This window comes from Malurus melanocephalus, unplaced genomic scaffold, assembly GCF_030028575.1.
Source record: "Malurus melanocephalus ecotype Western Australia unplaced genomic scaffold, MMel_1.1 scaffold_86, whole genome shotgun sequence".
NCBI lineage: Eukaryota > Metazoa > Chordata > Aves > Passeriformes > Maluridae > Malurus > Malurus melanocephalus.
In genome coordinates, this window is record NW_026623318.1 from 1,212,940 (window position 1) to 1,234,088 (window position 21,149).

The 21,149-nt window shown below is 50.4% G+C and overlaps 1 protein-coding gene across 1 annotated transcript in view; it reads left to right on the plus strand.

Moving 5' to 3' along the window:
- Positions 1 to 20,783, plus strand: part of SMARCC1 (SWI/SNF related, matrix associated, actin dependent regulator of chromatin subfamily c member 1) — a 59,032-nt gene extending 38,249 nt beyond the window's left edge. Inside the window, exons 21-27 of the mRNA XM_057367892.1 lie at positions 318 to 373; positions 1,744 to 1,858; positions 2,902 to 3,056; positions 7,083 to 7,217; positions 10,937 to 11,195; positions 18,234 to 18,407; positions 19,951 to 20,783. Coding sequence (XP_057223875.1) covers positions 318 to 373; positions 1,744 to 1,858; positions 2,902 to 3,056; positions 7,083 to 7,217; positions 10,937 to 11,195; positions 18,234 to 18,407; positions 19,951 to 20,036 — 980 coding nt within the window. The 3' untranslated portion in view covers positions 20,037 to 20,783. The remainder of the gene's footprint in view (positions 1 to 317; positions 374 to 1,743; positions 1,859 to 2,901; positions 3,057 to 7,082; positions 7,218 to 10,936; positions 11,196 to 18,233; positions 18,408 to 19,950) is intronic.
- The last annotated feature ends 366 nt before the right edge of the window (positions 20,784 to 21,149 follow it).

Genomic DNA, 21,149 nt, shown 5'->3' on the forward strand with positions numbered 1-21,149 from the left:
AACGAGGTGCATCCATCCAGCACCAGGGACAGGGGCTCTTTCATCATCAGCTTCATTATCTCTTCTTTCCTCGTGTTGGTGTCACTAACACCAGCTGTCCTTGTCTGCTCTGGTGTGAAACTGGAGTGAGATGGAGGTGCCCAAGGCCAGSTTGGCCAGGACAGGGCTTGGAGCATCCTGGGCTGTGCAAGTTCAGAGCTGAGAGTGCCTTGAAGCCCCTGGTGGAGAACAGCAGGTCTTAGTTAACCCCAAAATAAAGAGTGAGCATGATGAGTGGCTGTGGGGCAATTCTAAAATCTTCCCTCTCTGTTTCTCAGATGGAGCTGAGGAAGAGAAGATGGAAACAGAGGCAGAGGGCCAGCAGACAGAGAAGGTGAGTTTGGGTCTGCTGGCATGAGACTCCTGGCACTTCAATCCCAAATTCCTGAGTTTCAGGGTACCTTAAGATGGATGACAGTTGTGCTGGTTTGTGTGCCCACAGGGACAGTTTCCAGCCTCACGAAGCTTATTACTAGTGATTTACCCCAAAATCACAACAGTGAGACATCAGGGGTTGTTTGCTAGTCCTGAGGGAAAAAGGCTGGGCTGGGAGGAGCTGGGAACTGGGTGACACCACAGAGATTGGGATTGGAGCTGCACGAGGAGGTGGGCCTGTGGTGCTCCCTGATTTGGGGTTTCTAAAGTGTCACCTGCCAGGCTTGTCATGGGAAAGTGGCTTTGGCAAATTCCCTCCCACCAAGGCTTTCCAGGACATCCCTGGAGCACCTCCAGTATTTCACAGTCACTTCTCCCCAAGGTGCCTCCAKCTGAGCTGCTCAAGGAGAATCCTCCTCACAGGAACTCTGGGCTGGCTCTGGGACATGGATGTGTTTGTGTCCTGCTGATGCTGTGGGTGATCCACCCTTTCCAGAAAGATCAGATATTTATACACTAATTATCATTATCCAATTCATTCATTATCATTATCCTTTAACCTGTTGATAGTGACCCCGAGAGCACATTTTGGGCTTTTCTGTAACCTGTGTCCACAGACAGGCACCTCAGACTGCAATGAGTGTCTCAGACCTGAACTGGATTAAACTGATATCCTGGAATAAGAGRGTATCAGTTTAATGATTGCTAAATTATTCTAATATATAAATTATTATGATTTTATCTGTTTATATTTTAATATAATGTTGTTTAATATGTATTTTGATACAATTGATATTTTAATTATATCTTTAGGTATAATTTTAATGTTCTTATTATTTATTATTTAACCCCTGCTAACAAATGGGGGTGGCTGTTTCTGGAGTCTGCAGCAACAGGAAATATTTCTTCTTGTCTCCTTCACCAGATGAGGAGTTCAGACTAACCTGGGGCTGATCAGTGCAGCCTTGGGGTTATTTCTCACTCAGTTTTCAGGTAATTCTTCTGCCTCCCTGATAAACTGGTACATTTGGGAAGAGATAAGTGGGGAGGACTTATTCAAGGCTTGGAAATCTGCATATTCSCAGCCATTCCATGATGCTGTGATCTTAGTTAGGATTTTTTGTACCCACAGAGTAACCCAGCTTGGCCTGTTCTTGGTCCAGTTCAGCGTTTACTTTTATTCACATTTTGGGTTTGTTTGTCAAATTTGGCTTAAGCAGCAGCCACCCTTTAAAATGCAATCTCTTCCCTTATGGCAATGAATTCATTTGAAGGTCACAAATGAAGTTAACAGTGAATATCTTCTCTCTCTGCCATTCTCCCCTTTAGGTGGAGAGCAAAGCTGAGAGTGAAATTGAGGAAGGAGAGAAAGTCCCGGAAGGGGAAAACGAGCGGACCACAGAGAAGGAGCCAGAGAGCGAAGGGGCTGCGGAGCCCAAGACAGGTAAGGGATCCCAGCTGTTCCAGTACCCTCTCCAGAGTGCTTGGGACAGGTCCTAAACCCAGCTGGGAATGTTCTCCTGGCAGCCCAGGCTGCTCTGCATTCATCAGAGCAGATTCCACTTTTAACTTCCCTGCAAAGCTCAGGCACCAAATCCCTCCCTGAGCTCCTGGGGCTTCAGCTGAGCTTCCCGGCCCTGGGCATGGGGAAAGGAATTGCAGCACCAAACGTCCTATGGGGCATAGAAATTGGGGGGGGGTTGCCCATATTCCACAGCATTTGGTCATTTTGGACGCAAAGAAGTAGAACTGCTGGAGGTGTTGAGGGCTGGATRGGGCTGGGAGCAGCCTGGGATAGTGGAAGGTGTCCCTGCCCATGATAMAAGGTGGCACTGGATGGGCTTTAAGGTCCCTTCCAGCCCACACCATTCTGGGATTCTCTGATCTGTTCTTCCCTTGGAAGTTGATATTTCAGCATCCCTGGGAAGTGATGCAGAGCCTGGATTTTGACAGGCTTAGGAGTAACATTTTTTACATAAAACCTTATTTATTTGTAGCACATTTCCCTCTGTGATTCCCTCACAGAATCCTGGAATGGTTTGTGTTGGAGGGGACCCTAAAGCTCATCCAGTCCCACCCCCTGCAATGGGCAGGGACACCTTCCGCTATCCAAGGTTGCTTCAAGCCCTGTCCAACCTGGCCTTGGACACTTCCAGAGATAGGAATGGATATATTGCTTTTTTCCTACAACTTAGACCAGTTTTTTAACACCAGGCAGAAGCAGCAGCATTTGAATTTGACAGAGCTGATTTGGAAATGATGGGGGAAGCTGATGGCAGGTACTGAGTCGAGATGATGGGAATGAAAAGCATTTAAAGTTGCCCCATTTGTTGGATCAGATCGTCTCAAACGGGGGTTCTCCTGTCAGCATTTGGACAGGGAGCAGTGCTGGAACTCATAATTAGTTAATAAGTGCCCAGCTAATTAGCATGGTGCCCTCCTACCCTGGTAACGCGCGTAACGGCCTGGGCTGGGAATGTCTTGCAGAGGAAAAGGAGGCGGAGGAGAACAAGGAGAACGTTGATGGCAGCAAAGACAAAGAGGCCGAGGCTGGCAAGAAGAAAGTGGAGCACGAGATCTCGGAAGGAAACGTGGCCACAGCTGCAGCTGCTGCCTTGGCCTCTGCTGCCACCAAAGCCAAGGTGAGTGCTGTCCCAACACCCTGGGCTTGGGGACAGGGACAGCAGAGCTGTGCCTGAAGAGCTGCTTGGTCACAGAGCTGCGGAGTTGCCTCCAGTCCCTGACACCCTGCAGGAGCAYGAGTGCTGCCTTCAGTTCTGCTGCCTGAGCCCCTGGGGAGATAAGGAACCACTGTAATGGTGCAGCTCCRTGGGTGATCATGGACTCGATGAGCATCCCAAGGAATAGCCCCAACGTGGGTGTGGTTTCTTGGCAAGCCTTTTTGTGTGCTGGGGGTCTGGCTGTGGTGCTGAGGATGCAGATGTGGGGGACAAACCCTTTGATGGCCTTTTCTGCTGCCTGAGGTCTCCACTCTAACCCCTGTGCTGGCCTCTGGAACAAACCCAGTGGGATGTTCGGTCCTGGCGCTGCAGCTTGTACAGACACCTGGGTGATTTCATGTTTTGTTCAGGGTTCTCTTGAAGGCACGTTCATGTCTTCCCTTAAACTCCTGTTTGTGTGTGGTCTCTAATGAGCTGTGTTGAATCAGCTTTTCTTTACCCTGTAATTACTAATTGCACGTTTCTTGCCTTTTCTTCTTGCAGGAACCACACTGCTTTCATTGCTTTAAGAGTATCTTTTTCAAATCTGTTTTCTCTTTACAAATTTCCCCAGATTCAAGTTTTAATTCGGATTTTTAATCACGTTTGGATTCAGTGCCACATTCCACGTCCACCTGCTTTATGGAAACCAAGAGCCAGGCATGGGTGGTGTTTATTCCAGGTGGATTTCCATGGATAGAATGAGGTGTTGAGTGTTGTATTGACTTTCTACTCTGATCTTTGACTCTTCAGACCTTTTCCCCAGCTGCATCCCCCAAAGTGAGGATGGTGGGTGATATCATGTGCAGCCCCTCCTTTTGAACCTGGGAGATTGAGAGTGTTTTAGTTCTTACCTTTCAAACCAGGTTATAAAATCCCACATGGCAGACAGCTCCTTGTCCATTAAAATCCCAAATGGCAGGCAAAGCGGAGGTTCAGTATTTTGGTGAAGTGCAGGGTCCAAAGTGGCTCCCTCATGAATCACTTTGAACATAAGGGTGACTCTCAGTTCATCAGACTCGCAGCTCTCCTCCGCCAAGTTGGGAAAGCTGTGTGTGTTTAAGGCGACGTGGGATTTAATCTGTGTGTTCTGGAAGGCCACTTGCTCCAAATGAAGATGAGCTGCTGCTCCCCTTCCTCTGGAGATAACGAGCTGGAGGGAGCAGGGACCTGGCTGATGGCACATTTCATTATGGCAGTAATAATGTTCTGGAAGAGCTCTAGCTTTCCATTACAGGGAATAATGTATTGTAATTAGGAGGTTGACACTTCAGAGTAGAATTCAGGTTGAACAGGGATTTCTCTTCCCACTCACTTGAAAAGCCAGGCAATATTAGAGCTTTGGGTGGTCTGTGCCTTGTCTGAGGGAGTAATTAAACTCCTCATCATAAACTTGAGGCCTGGTCATGTGAGAAGCTGTTACAAAGGTGTTTTCCAAAATCCAAAAGGATTTTGTCGGAGAGGAATATTGCAGTTGGATTCTGAGGATAGGCAGGGGTCAAACACAAGTGATTGAAAAGAGGGTTTGGTTTATTCGGGGTTTTTTTTCTTGTTTTTTTTCTTTTGGGATCAGTGGTTTCACCAAGAAATTGTGAGTTCTGCTATTTGAGAAATGGTGAATGTGAATGTTCAGGGTGAGGCCCTGTGTTTCATACAGAGCAACAATTAAAATGTGTTTTTACAGGTTCTGGCTTCTGAACAAGCAGTATTTGAATTTAAGTCCCTTGTTCTCATTTTTCTCTCAATGGAAACCCAGTATATSCTGGTTTTTCCTTTCTGTGGAAAGGATCCCTGGTGGATCCTGTCCTGTGCTGCTTCTGCTCTGCTCCAGCTGGGACTGAGCTGGAGAAATTCTGCTCTCGATCCATCACTTCCCCCCTTCCCAAAACAACCACTCTGGTCCSAGTTTGGCCTCCTGCCGGACACTGATCTCATGATGCCCTGAATCCCTGTTCAGAGGCAGCTGGGGCTGAAGAGATCTTTCCTAGAAGGTGCTAATCCCAGTGATGCAATGGGATTTTGAGGAGAGCTGGAGAGGGACTTGGGATGGAGTAACAGGAAAAGGGAATAGCTTTCCACTGCCAGAGGGCAGGGATAGATGGGATAGTGGGAAGGAGTTGTTCCCTAGGAGGGTTGGGAGGCCCTGGCACAGGGTGCCCAGAGAAGCTGTGGCTGCCCTTGGGTCCCTGGCAGTGTCCAAGGCCAGGCTGGACATTGRGGCTTGGAGCASCCTGGGACAGTGGGAGGTGTCCTTGCCCATGACCAGGGGTGGAATGGGATGATCCTTAAGATCCCTCCCCACCCAAACTGCTCATGGATTCCATGACTCTTTTTTATAGAAGCATTTGGGTTGGAAAAGCCCTGTAGGATCATTTGCTCATTTATGACTCCAGGCTGGGCCAGGATGGGTTTATCACACATTTCAAATTACCACTGAATTTGTGTTCTGATTTTTCCTCATCTGGAGTTGTAGGGATTTGTCCTTGGCCCACAGAAAGCCCTGGGTAATGCCAGGCTGAGGAACAGCCTCTTTGAGTCTCTCCAGGAAAACTTCAGGGATAACTTCATTTCTAATTGTATTTTGAGACCTGGTCCTTACCTAATCATGTGCTTTGATTTGRTGTTAATCCCATTTCACTGTTAAAATTGCCCATGTGAAATGTCTGGCACAAGATTGTATTACMAGGTGCTTCTCCCAGTCTGAATTTTAATACAAAAATAGTTCCTTTTACTAAGCAGTGTTATTTGACATGAAATTTTCTGTTCTGTCAGCATTGTTTCATTATTTTGTGTGCAGCACTTTAGTCAGTTTTGGAACAGCTGCTGGAATTTCACAGGGATGTGATCTTGGATGAGCTTGGGGTCACTCTGGTTCTCTCAGACCTGATTTAAAACTCACTTTAGAGAGTCATGAGTCCATTTRCCCACATTTACTGAACCCTCCTTCACCACTGGTGGTCAGGGAGGTGAGCTCTGTCAAATGGCACGGTATCACATGGTTTGAGAAATTCTGTTCATGATCAGGGTTCCAGGGAGGTTTTAATGCTGCTTTCCTCCAGCTCGGTGTTTGTCTCAGTTCTCAGCCAGTTTGGGGCCCAGCTCCCTTTGCAGCTGGAGCCGGATCAGCTCCTGCTTTTCCTTTTTTCCTCTTCTCCTCAGCCCTCACCTTTCCCTTCTGACAGCCCAGCCCTCCTTGCCCCCAGCCCTTGGATGTGTCAGGAAGGCTTGGGCACCATGGAAACATCTGTGCCTGTGAAAACACAGCCCCCCAAGCAGACCATGCCAGTTTATTCTCAGGGTATTCTCGTTCTGAACAGCAGGTTTTTAACCAAAACTGGTGGAAGTCATCATGAACACACTTGTCACCCTGTGAGAGTGTGAAACGCTTCTCTGTCTGTCTCATGGATCAGATATATATACATAGATCTGTGTTATTTATGTGTGTATATAAATGGGATAAAGMTAAATCCTTACAAAGAACCCATTTGTCTTTTACTTGAGAAAAAACTGTTTTAATGGCAAAGACACGGCAGTGCCATCTCCCTGTTTTGGGGGTCATTCTGGGTCACAGCCTCCTGTGTGTATCCTGCTGGGAGCTCTTTGGATGACCCACAGCTGACTCCACTGAACAGACCCTTCTCCCTCATTTGCATTCCCTCTGGAAGTGCTGCCTGTGCCCAGTGCTGGGAGGGCTGGGAGGCAGAGCTGCATTGCTCCRAGCATCCTCTTCTCATATCACACCTTCACACCTGTTTATTTGATTAAAAGCTCAATAATCTTCCAAGGGCCTCTGGTTCCCAGCATAAGATTTACAATCAAATTCTGTTTTCTGTCCAGAAGTAAAATAGGATGGCTGAAGCTGGATGCAGGTGGAATTCAATGATTCCCTCTCTCSCAGCCGTTTATTATGCCCAGTTTCACAGAACAGCCCCTGTGTTTCATCCCCAGCACCTGGCAGCTGTGGAGGAGAGGAAGATCAAGTCTCTGGTGGCCCTTTTGGTGGAAACTCAGATGAAGAAGCTGGAGATAAAACTTCGCCACTTTGAGGAGTTGGAAACGATCATGGACCGGGAGAAAGAGGCAGTAAGTGGGAATTTGGGAKTAAATCTCTCCCTGCAAAGATCTGTGTGGCCCAACACCTGGAAAGCCAGCAACTGCAGCTGTTCCGSTCCTTTTTGTGTCCTTTTTCTTCAGCTGGAATCCATAACTCCCTCCCATGGTGGCATTGAGCCCTTTCCTCCTTCATCCAGTGTTTTCTATGTTCCATAAGCAGCACACTGGGGGTATCCTGGATCTGCTTCCTCATCCTTCCTCCAAGCAGGAATGTGGAATTGAGCCTTTATGTGGCCTTTTCATATGGATTGTATCTGACCTAAGAACAGCTTTTCCCTGGAAAGAGTGAAATGGGTGGAACTCTTCCTTCCCTAAGGAGGGAAACCAGCCCTGTCTGCATTTTCTCGCTCACCYAGGTGAAGAGTTGGATCCAAGGACGTAAATCAGGTTTTGGGGGGCATYCTGAGAAGCTCTTGGAAAAGCCCTGGAAATGGGAAGTGGAGGGGGAGTGCTCAGGAGTAACAGCCTCACTTTGTGGTGATGGTGATGATGATGATGGATTTGCCTGAGCTGGGAAGGCAGCAGCAGCTTCAGTAGAGGGGAAGGGAGGAGTGAGGTYAGGACATGGAAGAGATGCTGCCTGGGCCTGGATTACTCAGGCATTTTGAGCTGTTGTGTCACGTCTCATGCCAGAGGCTTTGGAGCTCCAGCTACTTGAAAGGTGACTCAAAACTTYATTTTTATCAGAGTGGACAATTTGTAATTTATTTTTCTGTTGTGCAGCTGCTTTGCTGTCAGTAGGCAGTTATTCTGGATGGGTTGAAGATGTTGATTCATAATTATAGTGATTTCCACATTTTCCTTTCTGTGTGAATTTAGWGGAATTGCACCCCCATTTGGCATTAATGGAATCATATCTCAGGTTGGAAAGGGCATCAGGTCCAACTCCTTCTCCTCACAGCACCTAAAACTAAACCTGTGACCAAGAGCATTGTGTAGACATTGCCTGAACTGTGCCAGGCCTGATGCCATGGYCCCATCCCTGGGGAGCCTGACCACMCTCTCTGTGCAGAAACTCTTCCTGACATCCAATCTAAAGTTCCCCTTAATCACACCAACGGGGTTTGACAAGATGTGGACTTCTCTTGGAGCAGGATGTCAGCAGGAGTTTCTGGATCGCTCCACATCCTCCACCATTTCAGTTTGTGTTTGATTGGCAGCTCAGGAAATGGACCCAACTATTTTGGAAAGGTTCCCTGCAGATTCTTTCTTTGGGGGATATATTCCATTAGTGACAGGGAGGTTTTTTCCTCCCTTTTGAGGCATATGACATTTCCYTTTTTAAAAATGTGCATACAGATTTTCCCCTTGGCTTCCTGGTGGTTAAATTCGGTCTTTTCACCTGTCATTGTGGATATTTAGTGGAATAATTAAAGCAGAAAAACCTYCTTGTTGCCATTGCACACTGTGCCTGTCGCTCCCGCTGCCCTGGCTTTTCCTTGCAGGGAAGGAGCAGGATGGTAAGTGTTGACAGGAATCRGTGCTGCAGACTGGAGGGTGTTACATTTCAGGCAAAACACATTTATTTGTGTTTGAGCTGAGCAGCGTCAGCGCTGYCGGTGCTGAGTGTGGGAAAGCAGGGGCCTGGTGGTGGAGCTTCGCCCACCCAGCATTTCTGATGGCACCTGAAGCTTTGCTGGTTCTGTTCAGGGTGCACTGCCCAAATCCCTGAGGTTGGAAAAGCCCTCCTGGACCATTGAGCCCGAGCTGTGCCTGATGCCCAGTCATTCAAAAATGAAGTGCCAAAAATGTGCCCTGTCCCCAGCCCAGAGCACTCAATGCCACATCCAGTCCTTCTTTGGATGGAAGGACCAAACCTCCCTGGGTAGCCCCTGCTGAGGCCTGACCACTCTTTCCAGGAAGGAATTCCTCCTGAAAGGAAGTTGTGTGCTGGAGATGAGGCTGTAGCTCAGTGATGTGGTCTATGAGGGAACTTTAAGAGTTTGTAGTTGCCCCTCCTTGCGCATCACCTTTACAACAGTATGTAAACGCAGTGCTGCATACTGGAGAGCAGCTCCAAGTTACTGCTGGAGCTCCCACTGGCAAATGTGTTACTGGCAKGCGCTTGGTGCCAGTCTGGGACACCACTGGGGGTTGTTTCCGAGGTGGTGACAGAGCCTGGTGTGGAACTGGGGGTTTGGGCTCTGTACTAGAGCCCAAGCTTAAACTTGGCTCAGTTTTAGCACCAGTTCRTGTTATAACTTGTCTTTCTGTGCCTTTTTTTTCCTCTGTCCACCGTCTTTCCTCATCGCAAGCATAGGCAATGTGTAGAAGGGAAGTTTCCCCCGTTTTCCTTACTCCAAGGTGAATTTTCAGGCACTGACTCCTGTTCGGGGATCGTTGTAAAGACTTTTAAACTGTAGTGGGATGGGGTGCCAGGAAGAGAGCAAAGCAGAGCCACAAAAGGGTCTCAAAGGAATAAAAAAGTGTTGCCTGAGCCTTTGTTTGAGGTCATTTGYAGGAATTCCTCTTGCAGCTGTCTGCCACCTCGGGAATGTTTCCCCACACGCCCCATTTCCCCGTGGGGTGGATTTATCGGGTGCTTCCCTGAGCGGATCAGAGTGTCCGAGGAGAAAGGAGCCAGGGCAGCATGAATAATGCCATTGTGGTCCACAGCAGTCGCTCCACCCCGGCCAGCAGCATGTTTAATTCATGAGCTCGGCCCATCTGGGGCTGCTGAATGCCTGCTCTGTGGAGCTCCCTTCCCGCTTCCCATCCCTGCCTTGTCAGCAGCCAGGCTGCCAGCACCGAGCACTGAGGGAGCTTTGGGATTTTTGGAGAACTCGTGCTAGGTGAGAATCTCCTTGGCAACCTGCTTTGCAGCTGAGTTACGGAGTCTACCTTAAAACACTCGCGGCGTGTTTGTAACCGAGTCACGCAAGCCCCAGTGCGGCTGTCCAAGAGCAATAATGGRGCAATGTGTTGATATTCCTTAAATTAGTYAAATATCACTTCCTGCCCCGGGACACTGACCCATCACACAAATACCCAATRGCAGAACATGATTTCCRTAGCTTTTTTGTCTTTTCACGGAATCCCRGACTGRTTTGGGTGGGAAGGAYCTTCAGGACCAYCCAGTCCCACMCAGTCCCTAGACCAGGTTGCTCAGGCTTGCTCTCTACATGACTTTATAATTAATCCAAGTGTCTGTTTTACATTAATTGGCCTAAATGACATGAGATTTTTTACATAATGCTCTTAATAGTGCAAATCACTGGTGTCTGTCTGCRTGGCATCCAGTTCCTGCACTCAAGGGATGGAGAAGGATCCTGCCTGTGATGCCTGAGTTCCTGCAGCTGCACACACATTCTGCTCTGGGCTTACCCAGAAAACTCCTTGAGATTCCTGCTGTCTCTCATTTCAATGTGCAGAAGATGGAGAGAAAACCCCCAGTTTCTTCCAGAGYTGTGTTATGTCTGAGTTCTCTGTGCAGAGCTCTGTGAGTAACAAGTTGTATTAGTGGGAGGTTTTAGGACAGAACAAGGTGAGTTTACGTGTTCTAGCTGGAAAAAGCTCCAAAGAGCCTTCCCAGAACCTGCTGCAAACATCCACAGGACAGTTTGAATTGGAGTTGGTGGGGTTGGAAGGAGAGGTTCCTTTCCAGCCAGCCCACTGTCTGATTTGCAGGAACACGTTTGAAATACATCATTCCTAAGTTYCCTCTGCCTTTTGTCCCGTTTCTGGCACAGCTGGAGCAGCAGAGGCAACAGCTGCTGACTGAGAGGCAGAACTTCCACATGGAGCAGCTCAAATACGCCGAGTTAAGGGCTCGCCAGCAAATGGAGCAGCAGCACAGCCAGAACCCCCAGCAGCCCCACCAGCACCCCAGCGGGCCTGGCATGAACCCCCTGGGGGCACCAGCACACCCAGGGCTGCTGCCCCACCAGCAGCCCCCGCCCTACCCCATGATGCACCACCAGATGCCACCTCCTCACCCGCCTCAGCCAGGTAAGAGCCAGCAGCAGGGAATTCCTGCCCTGAATCCCTGTAGGAGTGAGCCCCGAGGGAGAGGAGCTGCCAGGGGAGGCTGCCCAGGGGGTGATGGGTGCTCTGGGTTACTGGTTTATAATGGGGCCACTGTCTGACATTTTTTGCTGGAGGGATGAGCTTTGCTTGATTTGCAGCTTCATTTTGGAGCTTTGACCCCCATTCCAGATGAGTTTGGGGAGGAGGTGCCTTATGGAGGGTGTGAACCCCAAAAGTAGGGGATAGGGAGGGCCAGGCTCACCCCAGCAGTGCCAGGGTGGGAGGCAGTGGACACAAACATGAGAAGTTCCTTCCAACCACATGAAAACACCTTTTTCCCTGGGAGGATCATCAGCAGATTGTCCAGGAGGGCTGGGAATCCCTGTCCCTGAAATAGTCCAGCTCTAAAGTAACGTAAAAAAATGGAGCTGCCCCGGGTATCCCTTCCTGATGTTTTTACTTCCTGATGTTTTTACTTTATTTGTACTTCCTTAGATTTGTTTTTACTCTGTAGTCTTGAGTGGATACTCCATCACAACCCCTCTTCAAATGCTCCAGCTCATGGCCCACAAAACCATCTGCAGAAATTAAGGGAAAGGACTGGGACAATTGGCAGAGGCAGGAAGCTCCTTAGGGAACTTCCTTTGCCAGGAGGTGACTGTGAGAGGCTCCTGTGTCCTACCTGGATGTGTTTGATGCCAGAGGGGTCACCTGAAGTCTCCAGCACATCCTCTCCCTCTGGCAGGGAACTTGTCCTGCTCAGGGTTGGGTGTCTGCAGGGGTGGATACTCCTGATTCCCAGGGGTGGGATGATCAGGTGGTGATGGGAATTGGCAGCTTCACTTGCTAAAGGTAACTGAAAATCAAACAACAGTGTCAGCCACATGGGAACCTGTCTGTGGGATTGGACACAGCCAAAGAGGACCTGTTGGCAATTTTCAACTGCTTGACCAAAACCGACTCTAGAAGAAGACCTGAGCAGTTACTAGCCAAAAATTTTAGGGAAGATTTTTCTTAGGCAGCTGCTGAAGAAGCTGGAAAGTTTGGATATCATAATCCAAATAGAATGTGGCAACAAGGAGCTGCAGGAGCAGATAAAAAGTGTTTGGTTTGGGAAGGAACAGAAGGGCACAGGAGAACAGCAGGATTTGCAGGTGACCAGGAAAATGAGAGCCATCTAATCCAACTGGATCTGCAGAGTACTCAAAGTGGATTCCCTCAGCAGGTGCAGAGTACTGGTGGCAGGGCAGGGAGGGAAAAGTTGTTTGCTGAGGTTCAGGCTCACTCTGTTTTTAAGGCTCAGGGAATTCCTGGGTTTCCTATGGACAAAAATCCCTGGGACCGTTTGGGAGCTGGTTTGGTTTTTTTGCTGGAGATGGACTAGRAGTGTGCTAAAACGCGGTGTGGTTTTAGACTCAGATTTAACACCCTGACTCAGTGTGTCTGTTGTGGGGTTGGACAGCTTGGGGCTGYGCACGTGGCCATGAAGGAATAACCTGGGATAGGGAGCAGAGTGAAGGAGGGAATGCTGGCCCATCCACACCCAGCTCTCCRTTCCACGCTGCCGTGGAGGCCAGCAGGGGGACGGGATGGAAGGCCCCGTTGCATTTATTCACTGGTCAGTCCTGGGTGCCGATGTTCTCACATCCTTGGTTCACACAGCCCTGCATTRCTGCAGCCCCTCACACCATCCAGGCTCTCTGCATTGCCAGCCATCCYTCCGGGAGCTTGTCGCAGGAATGTGGGTCTGGTAATTAGTCAGAACATCTCTCTTTCAGATTTGATTAAAGCTGGTCGATAGATTGACTTTTCCAGCAGCACCTCCCCTGCCTRAGGGCGGCAGAGCCCTGGCTGAGGCTCAACACTCCTGGCTCCCCCAGCAGCAGCCAGAGCTGTCTCGTTCCATCCACCCCCAGGACCAGGATCTTCCCTCTCTCCTCCTCTGACAGTTCTCTCGTTGGATGCTTTGGTAAAGGGAAGAAGTCGGGGCCCACTAAGAGTTTGGAGCGAACCATTCTGTGTCTTCAGCCACAGCCCAGTTGATCTTGCCTAGAAAGCAGAAGAGTCTCATTTCCTTCAGTTTTCAGTGGAACTTTGTTAGGAATGCCTGGGGAGTCCACGGGTGCCAAAGCTCTCTGGCTGCACAGTAGAGTTACTCTGACCTGGGGGCAGGGGGAGGAAATGACAAATCGGTGAACTTCACCTTGTTGACCCCACACCTGTGAGTTCCCTCATCAGCTCTGCCCCTGAGTCTCCTGCAGCCTTGGTGGAGATCCCAAAATTTGGAGGGTGTGAGGAGATCATTGAGACCTGGAATGGTTTGGGCCGGACCTTGAGAATCACCCAGTGCCACCCCCTGCCGTGGCAGGGACACTTCCCACTGTCCCAGGTGGCTCCAAGCCCTGTCCAGCCTGGCCTTGGACACTGCCAGGGATGGGCAGAAGAAACGGCCCGGGCAGGAAATCCCAAACCCCTGGCACTGATCCAGAAGCACCAGAGAGGCAGCGGGGCTAGGAATACCTGCCCAGTTCTGCTCAGCTGCCTGGGTTTCACTGCAGACTCTACCTTGGTGCTCACTGGTGTTTCAGACAGGTTTGTGACCTCAATAGTGGCTGAAAGTGCAACCGTGGGTTCAGCAGACCGTGAACAGATCGCGACGTCGGTGGCCTTGCAGTGATTGACGAGAGCTGAAGGGACGGTGGGGAGCACAGGGAGGAAAGGATCTGAGGTGGCATTTGGAGAGGGAAGAGAGGATGAGAAATTGCTGCTCATAGCTTATCTGGGCTCGGGGGCAGAAGCAGTTAAGTCAGTCTCTTAACTAGAAGTTCAAAGTGAGGCTTTTCCCAGAAATACGGTTTTTAGCTTAGATGTCAGTCTGGGCATGGTGGCRAGAACATCTCCAGTGGAGAGTTGGGCTGGAGCCATCTGGAGAGCACCTCCAGCCAAGGGTCACCCACTTCTCCTCGGCATGGCCACATCTGGCTCTGCTGGACTGTAGAATTCATTTTCCCTGAGTTTATTTTGTTCTCCCCTTTGCCCTGGAATGAAAACTTTTTAAATAGGAAAACAAAATTGGATCCCAGTTTCTCTGTGAGAAGCTGCACCTTGTCATTATAATGGGAAATAAAATGCCCAGTTTCTTCCTGTGTTACCACTTTTGGCACTTTATTGATTTCTCTTTGAACGCTGGGCTGGTAATCAGTGGAATGAGAACTCCTGGTTCAGGTGATACTCGTGGTGTGGAATATGAGAAACTTCTGGAAAGTCTCTGAGCAAGAGAGATAGCTGGGAATTAGCCGCTGTCATTATTGACTCTTCTTCAGGTGGGATTTTCACCTGGCAAATCATTTCTGACCTAAGGCAGGAATGGAATGAGGAGGGCAGGACACTATTCCCACCACAGCTGGATAAGCAACTTTAATAGTCTTTTCCTTGATACATTTTACCTCATTTTCTGTCAGTGGTTGAAATACTAACAAAAAAAAAAMAAAAMCTTTGTCAGGAATTTTGGRATCCTGGATTCTCAGCTACTGAGCATTTTGTTATTTGTGGGTTTAAATTCAGTTCCTGGATGCTATTTGCTTCCTTATTGGTGTGGTGACGATTCCAGGGGGTGGTTTTGGTTGTAGATAAGGATTTTGAGTTCACTTCCTTGAGGTAAATATTTCCTAGCAGTTGTCAGTGCTTCCTGTTTCTCCATCAAATGTACAGAACTTGCTGGGGCAATGCAGGGAGCAGTGAGATGAAAGGAAATCCAGGTCATGGGGTGGTGGATGGGGTTGGAGCTGATCCACGATGTTGTGACCCAGGTGTAATTTGGGATTGAAGGTGTGAGGGGGGTTGGTGACACAGGAACAGTGATACCGCGTTGGGCTCTCTCTGGTGCAGTTTGGCTCTTTGAAAATTTGCCCCAGGCAAGAGGTGTTTGGGGCTGGAATAGTGAACACAAGGAGTAAATATTTTATGTGTTATAAAATTGTAGAATCAAGCAGTAAATCAGTGAAGCCGGGACAGTGGCTTCTGTGGAGGTCTGCACTGCCCCTCCCGTGCCCTCCCCTGGCACAGAGCTGCTCCCTGGGATGGTGGGCCGAGGATCCTTTCCTCTGGGAGGGTAAGAGCAGCAGCAGCTTCCCCACGAGGTGTTCCTGTGTCCTACGTGCTTCCCTGGAGGCACGGAATGGTGATCCTGGAGCCAACCGGGCATCGTTCCGGCTCTGGAGGTGTCCAGCCCCGGCGCTCGCAGGGAGGGGCAGAAGTGCTGCTGCCAGTGAAGTGGAAATTCTGCCTCTTCTTCCCCGAGACACGAGGCCAAATGAGTTATTGTGGTTAATTATTCACAGTGCCTGGCTGGGGGGAGGGAGGGGGAGGGAAGGATGCATTTACTGCTGGAATATCCCTGCCCGTGGGATGCAGGGGGTGGAACGAGATGAGCTCCAGGTCCCTTCCAACCCAAACCATTCSAGGATCCCCAGAGCCTGTGAAACCYGTTCCCAGTGGGAAGGAGCACACCTTGGAGTGCCAGCAGGCATTCCCTGGAGCTGTTCTCTGCCTCTTCACGTCCGGGCTGGGAAGCAGCTCCCCGAGAGCAGGGTGTCAGCCAGGCTGGTCCCGCGGAGCTGCTCCGCACCCTCCTGAGCACTGGCTGCCCAAGGCTGCTCCTGCACGGAGCGCTGGCTCTGCCCTCCGCTTTTCTCTGCTAAGGCTGGAGGGGACAGGTGCCGGAGAATTTGGATCAGCTCCAAGCCTCATGCATTAAAACAAACTCCTCTGGCTGCTTATCAGCCCAGTGCTCCTCAAGTGCTGATTTRATAGAGGAGAGGCTTTTTAATGGAGATAAATACTTTGGGGAGCCTCTAAAGGCGCTTCCTCCCCCGTTTCCCTGGAATGTGAGGCTGCTGTAGCACCGGAAGGCTCTGGAGCCCTGGCTGGGGGCGCTGCCCAACCCCTCTGTCTGAGGGCTTTTCATTCTGTTCAATCCCTTGTGTTGAACCTCTGGGCTGGAGCTCTTCCCGCCGCTGCTGTTCCTGAGCTCTCCCCCCTATGTAGGTCACACTTCCACATTTTCTGCTTGAGCCGCTGTCTTGGAGCGCTTTCTCTTGGAAAAAAACCATCTCTGTCGAAACAGAGCTTTACTTCTGCTGTGGTGGCAGCGGTGTTTTCCCTTTGGTTAATCCTACTCTGGATGGGTTCARTGCTTGGGTGCTCTCAGCTTGGGCATTTTGGAGCTGGGATGGGATGGGATTGTTCCTCAGCCAGCTCCCTAAGCTTATTTTGAGGTTAAAATGTTGCATCCCCTGTGAGGAAGGGAAAAAATGGGCAGCCAGACCCACACAAAGAGGAGCTTCTCAGCTTATGGACAACTTCAGCAAACTGGMAGCCCCTCTTGGCTTTGAACCACCTCCAAGGTTCAACGGGGAAAAAAGCTTGGGAGACTCCGTGGTCCTGGAAGGAGGGAGCTTCCCCGTGAGCATCACTGGGAGATTTGGAGTTGTAGAATCCTGTGGTTTGGTTTGGAAGGGACCTTAAGGGTGATGGTAGTGCCACTCCTGCTGTGGGCAGGGGCACCTTCCACTGTCCCAGGGTGCTCCAAGCCCCACTGTCCAGCCTGGCCTTGGAACCTTCCAGGGATCCAGGAGCACACTTTGAGTTTATGAGGAAATGTCATTTTATAAACTAGGTTCAGTTTCTGTTCAGTGGTGATTTTAGCTCAGCTGGGGTTGATTTGCATAGAAAACATCTTTGAATCTTCGTGTCCCTCTGGGTTTGACAGCCTTTCCCTGAAGGAATTCTTGCCCAGTGCTGGAGTTTCACTTGAAGCCACTCAGTGTGTAGTAAAGTCTGATTCAGCTTCAGGTGTTTCAGAAGAGGGATTTTAATATTAATAACTTGGTTAGTGAGAGAGAATCTCGTAAGACTGTGGTGTTCAGGAATGGCTACATTGTTGAGGCTCCTGTCAGGTGGCTGCTCCCAGGCTGGGAATTTCTCAGCTCCCAGCTGTCCTGGGCCTCTCAAACACAGCTGTGTTGTTCCAGTTTTTATATTTTTATTCCCTAAATAACCTTAATTTTGTCAGTGAATAACACTCCTSGTAGCTGTGAATATCTTCTCCTGCTACAAAACCTCTGAGTCTTTAGGAGGTTGGAAGTGGATGATGTTTCCCAGTATCCCTGCCCTCTGGCAGTGGGAAGCCATTCCCTGTGTTCTGTCCCTCCATCCCTTGTCCCCAGTACCTCTCCAGCTCTCCTGCAGTCCCTTTAGCCCTGGAAGGGGCTCTGAGCTTTCCCTGGAGATTCTCCTCAGGAGTTAAGGGTGTTTGTGCCCAGGTGTTGACTCGATCCCAAATCCAGAGTTCATCCCATTCCTTTCCCCCGTGCCCGGGGCTGGGTGGAAGGAGCTGTTACAATCCCTGTCTCATTCTAATACTGTCCCTGCATGCAAGTGTGTTACAGGAAAGGGAATTGCTTTRTGCCGAGCCATCCCTCAAATGAGGTTTTAGAGCATCAGCCCCAGGCTGGAGGTGTCCAAGGCCGAGTGCAGCTGGAACAGGAAATCTCCAATGGAGCTGGTTTGTCAGGAAGAGCGTTGGAATCCTCCCTCACAGCAAAAACAGGGAATCACAGTAGAAATTCCAGTGCAGCCCAGTTTTAACTGTGTGATTTCAGTTCCCCACTCAAGTTATCCATGAGGCCTTGTGGCTGCTCCTTTCCAGCAAGTGCTCTTCCTTTGATTCCTTGTTACTCCRTTTGTTTCCCAGCACTTGGATCCATGGGATATCCTGGGAGGGGTTCACAGTGGGTTTGATTTCATTCCCTCCCACTTGCCCCTTGTGCCCATGTTCCCAGGAGATTCCCAGTGCCCCTGGCCTTGGCTGCAGGGGAGGGACTGTGTTGGCTTTGGGGGATGAGGAGGCATTTTCTGTCGGTTTGGAGCACGCACGGGGCCGCCGCTCTCACAAACTGCTTGCTGCTGGTTTTCCCCGCCGCCTCGAGGGTCTCACTCATGTCTCCCCCTCCTCCACAGGTCAGATGCCGGGCCCCGGCTCCATGATCCCGGGGCAGCCCCTGGCAGGCCGGATGATGCCGAGTGTGACAGCCAGCATGCAYCCCACCGGCGGGGCCGCCCCGCCCGGGATGTCCCCGATGTCGGGGAACCTCATCGGACCGCGCGTCCCGCTGGCAGCTCCCAACGGCCTGTGTAAGTGCACCTCCCTGGGCTGGTCCTGGGGGCTCCTCARCTCCATGGAAACGTCATGTTCCCCTCAGGAATAACAGGGTCTGTGCAGGCTGCCAGCCCCAGAGCGCTGCCAGGGATGAGCTGGAAGCTTAAAGTGCTCCTCAGCGCTCTGGGCATCCCAACACATCCCAYTGTCCTTTATTTTATTTATAACATCCGTTATTTTATTTATAATGATACAGAGGCTCAGTGGCGATGATCAAATCCTCTCCTGACTTAGTGGAGGGTCAGGAACTAACTGAATTCCTAAATAGTGGGGGTCAGGGAAGGATCCAGTTCAACAATTCCTTACTGAAAACTTGGCATCCTGGAATTGGAGCAAGGAAGTCTTGGTTAGGAAGGAGAAGATAAACCATGTAATGAACATTCCCAATATAAAATCTGCACCTCTAAAAATGAAGTTGATTTATGGCAGCCAAAAAAGCAGCTGGATCAGGAGCCACAGTGTGGGAGTTGCTTGAATGAGTGTGAGAGTGTGGCCAAGCCCAGAAGGCAGAAGACAAGCTGGCACAGGGAGGAATGACTGAGGAATTCTCCATAAGGAATTCCTCAATAAATTTGCCATTATTAATTGCAGCCTTAGCCCAGCTGCTGCTCAGAAATCTTCACCCCCAAAACTCTTGGTGTGGCTGTCACCGGACAGGCAGGAATCGTGATCCCTTGTAGAACCTCTCCCAAGAAATAATTGGGAAAAGCCTGTCTGGTTTGGCTTCAGCTGCAGGAACTGCTGCGAGCTCTGACTCACGGGCGTTCCCAGCCCCAGCGGGAAAACTCTGCCTGTGCTATTTTTGTTTGGGCATTACTCCTGTTCCTCTGCTCCCCCAGCTTTACTTAGTTTTCTGTCCTTTTTCCTAAGCCTTTACCACTGGGATTATCTTATGTCAGGTTGTATTGCTGTTTAGTCTCTTCCCTTCTCTTAATTTCTCCTTTTTTCCTCCCCTACTGAACAAGTCAGTCATGTTCCATTAGCATCTCCTCTCTGGGCACGAGGCTGGCCCTTTGTACCCCTCCTTCCTTCCCTCCTGCTCACTGCATTCCTCTGCTTTAACCTACATCCATCCTTCAGAGGGAGGAGCAGCCTCTGTTTATATCAAACCTATTGTTCCGTCTATTTGAAACAGAAAAGAGCCGTAATTTGGGCTTGAGCGCAGAGCTGGGAGGTGAGAGATGCCAATTCCAGCTCTGGAAGTTGCTTGGCATAGATCTGCCAGCTGCTGAGCCACATCCTCAGCACCTTGTCTGTAGAAATACGGGAATGTTTCCCTTTTTCACCGAGTCCATGTGGTGCTGGGTGGTGGAAAAGTGCATTAAAGGTGCACAGAACTTCAGGAGCTGCCATGAGACGGTCCTGGCGGGAATTCCCCTCAGACAGGCTCTCCCGTGGCCTGGAGACACCCAGGCACAGACGTTGTGTCCCTTCTCCATGTCCAGCCCCTCCTGCCATCCCTCTCTGTCCCCTCATGTCCCTCCCTGTCCCCTCACTGTCCCCCTYGTCTCCCCGCAGATCCTGGTCCGGCGCAGCCGCCGCCCCCCGCGGAAGGAGTGACGCCGCCTCCGGCCGGAGCCCCACCAGCCTCAGCCGCTCCCTAAGCAGCCAAGGAAGGAGGAAGGAACTTCCACAGCAACATAGTGGTGACCAAAAGAGAATTTCTCAGTTCCCTTCTGTTCCCCGGGGAGGTTTTCCCCTCCCCTCCCAGTCTCATGCGTGTGATTGGCACGACGACGTTCCCCGCTCCCCACCAGAGAACACACGGCAGAACTCGGCATTCCCTGGGGAAAGCTGGAGATTGGGATGCCAGGAGTGCCTCCATGTTGCTGGTGGGAAGTCCTTTACCCCTTGGCCTGCTTGCCTCGCAGAGCTCCATGCTGGTTTCCTTCCTCTTGGTGCTTTGAGCTCGGGCTCCTCTGGGAAGGGTGAAATAATCCAGGTTCCAGGACAGGAGCTGAGCTTTGGGCCGTGCCTGCTCCGGGCTCTCCGGAGAGAGCAGAGCACCGAGAGGAGATGCCAAACCAGTGCTTGGAGCAGAGCAGGAGGAGAGGGGCGTGCTGGGCGCAGGAATGGCAGCCGTGTCCAGAGGGATTCCTGGTGGCTACGGCCGCAGCTGCCCCGTAACTTATTACAGGAAATATTGATCCGTGTGAATGAAGCCGGGAGCGAATCAATCAGAATAAAACCACTCAATGGTAGGAGTTTTCTTGCTCCAGTTTTTACCTTCCCTTTGCCTTTGGAGGTGGTAGTTGGACCTTCCCTGAGTAGTTCGGTGCAGTAGCCAACTGAGGAATAACCCCCCATTTTTAGTCCCTCTTTTTGGAGCATATACTTTGTACTTTTTAAAATGAAGAAAAAAAAAAAAAAAAAAAAAAAAAAAAAGTAGATAGCGAAGAAGTGCTAGAATTTGGGATTGGGTTGGGATGGCTGGGATGGGAATGCCAGAACTACCTCCTGCAGACAGCCGGGGCGGCAGCGGAACGCAGCTGGGACAGCTCCTGTCACCCCCACTGCGGCTGGAGGGGTGGGGAAAGGCACAGCTTCAGCAGGCACATCTGGGAGCACTCCAGAGCTGCTGCTGCACCCCTCCAGGCTGCCAAAACTTGGGAAAAAGTCCTGCAAAAAGCCCGTCTTGTCTGTGTTCAGGTTCTCTGCCCTGATCCCGGCCGGAGGGCGTTTGGGGTTTCCCTGCCGAGGGTCTGGAGGCCCCTCCT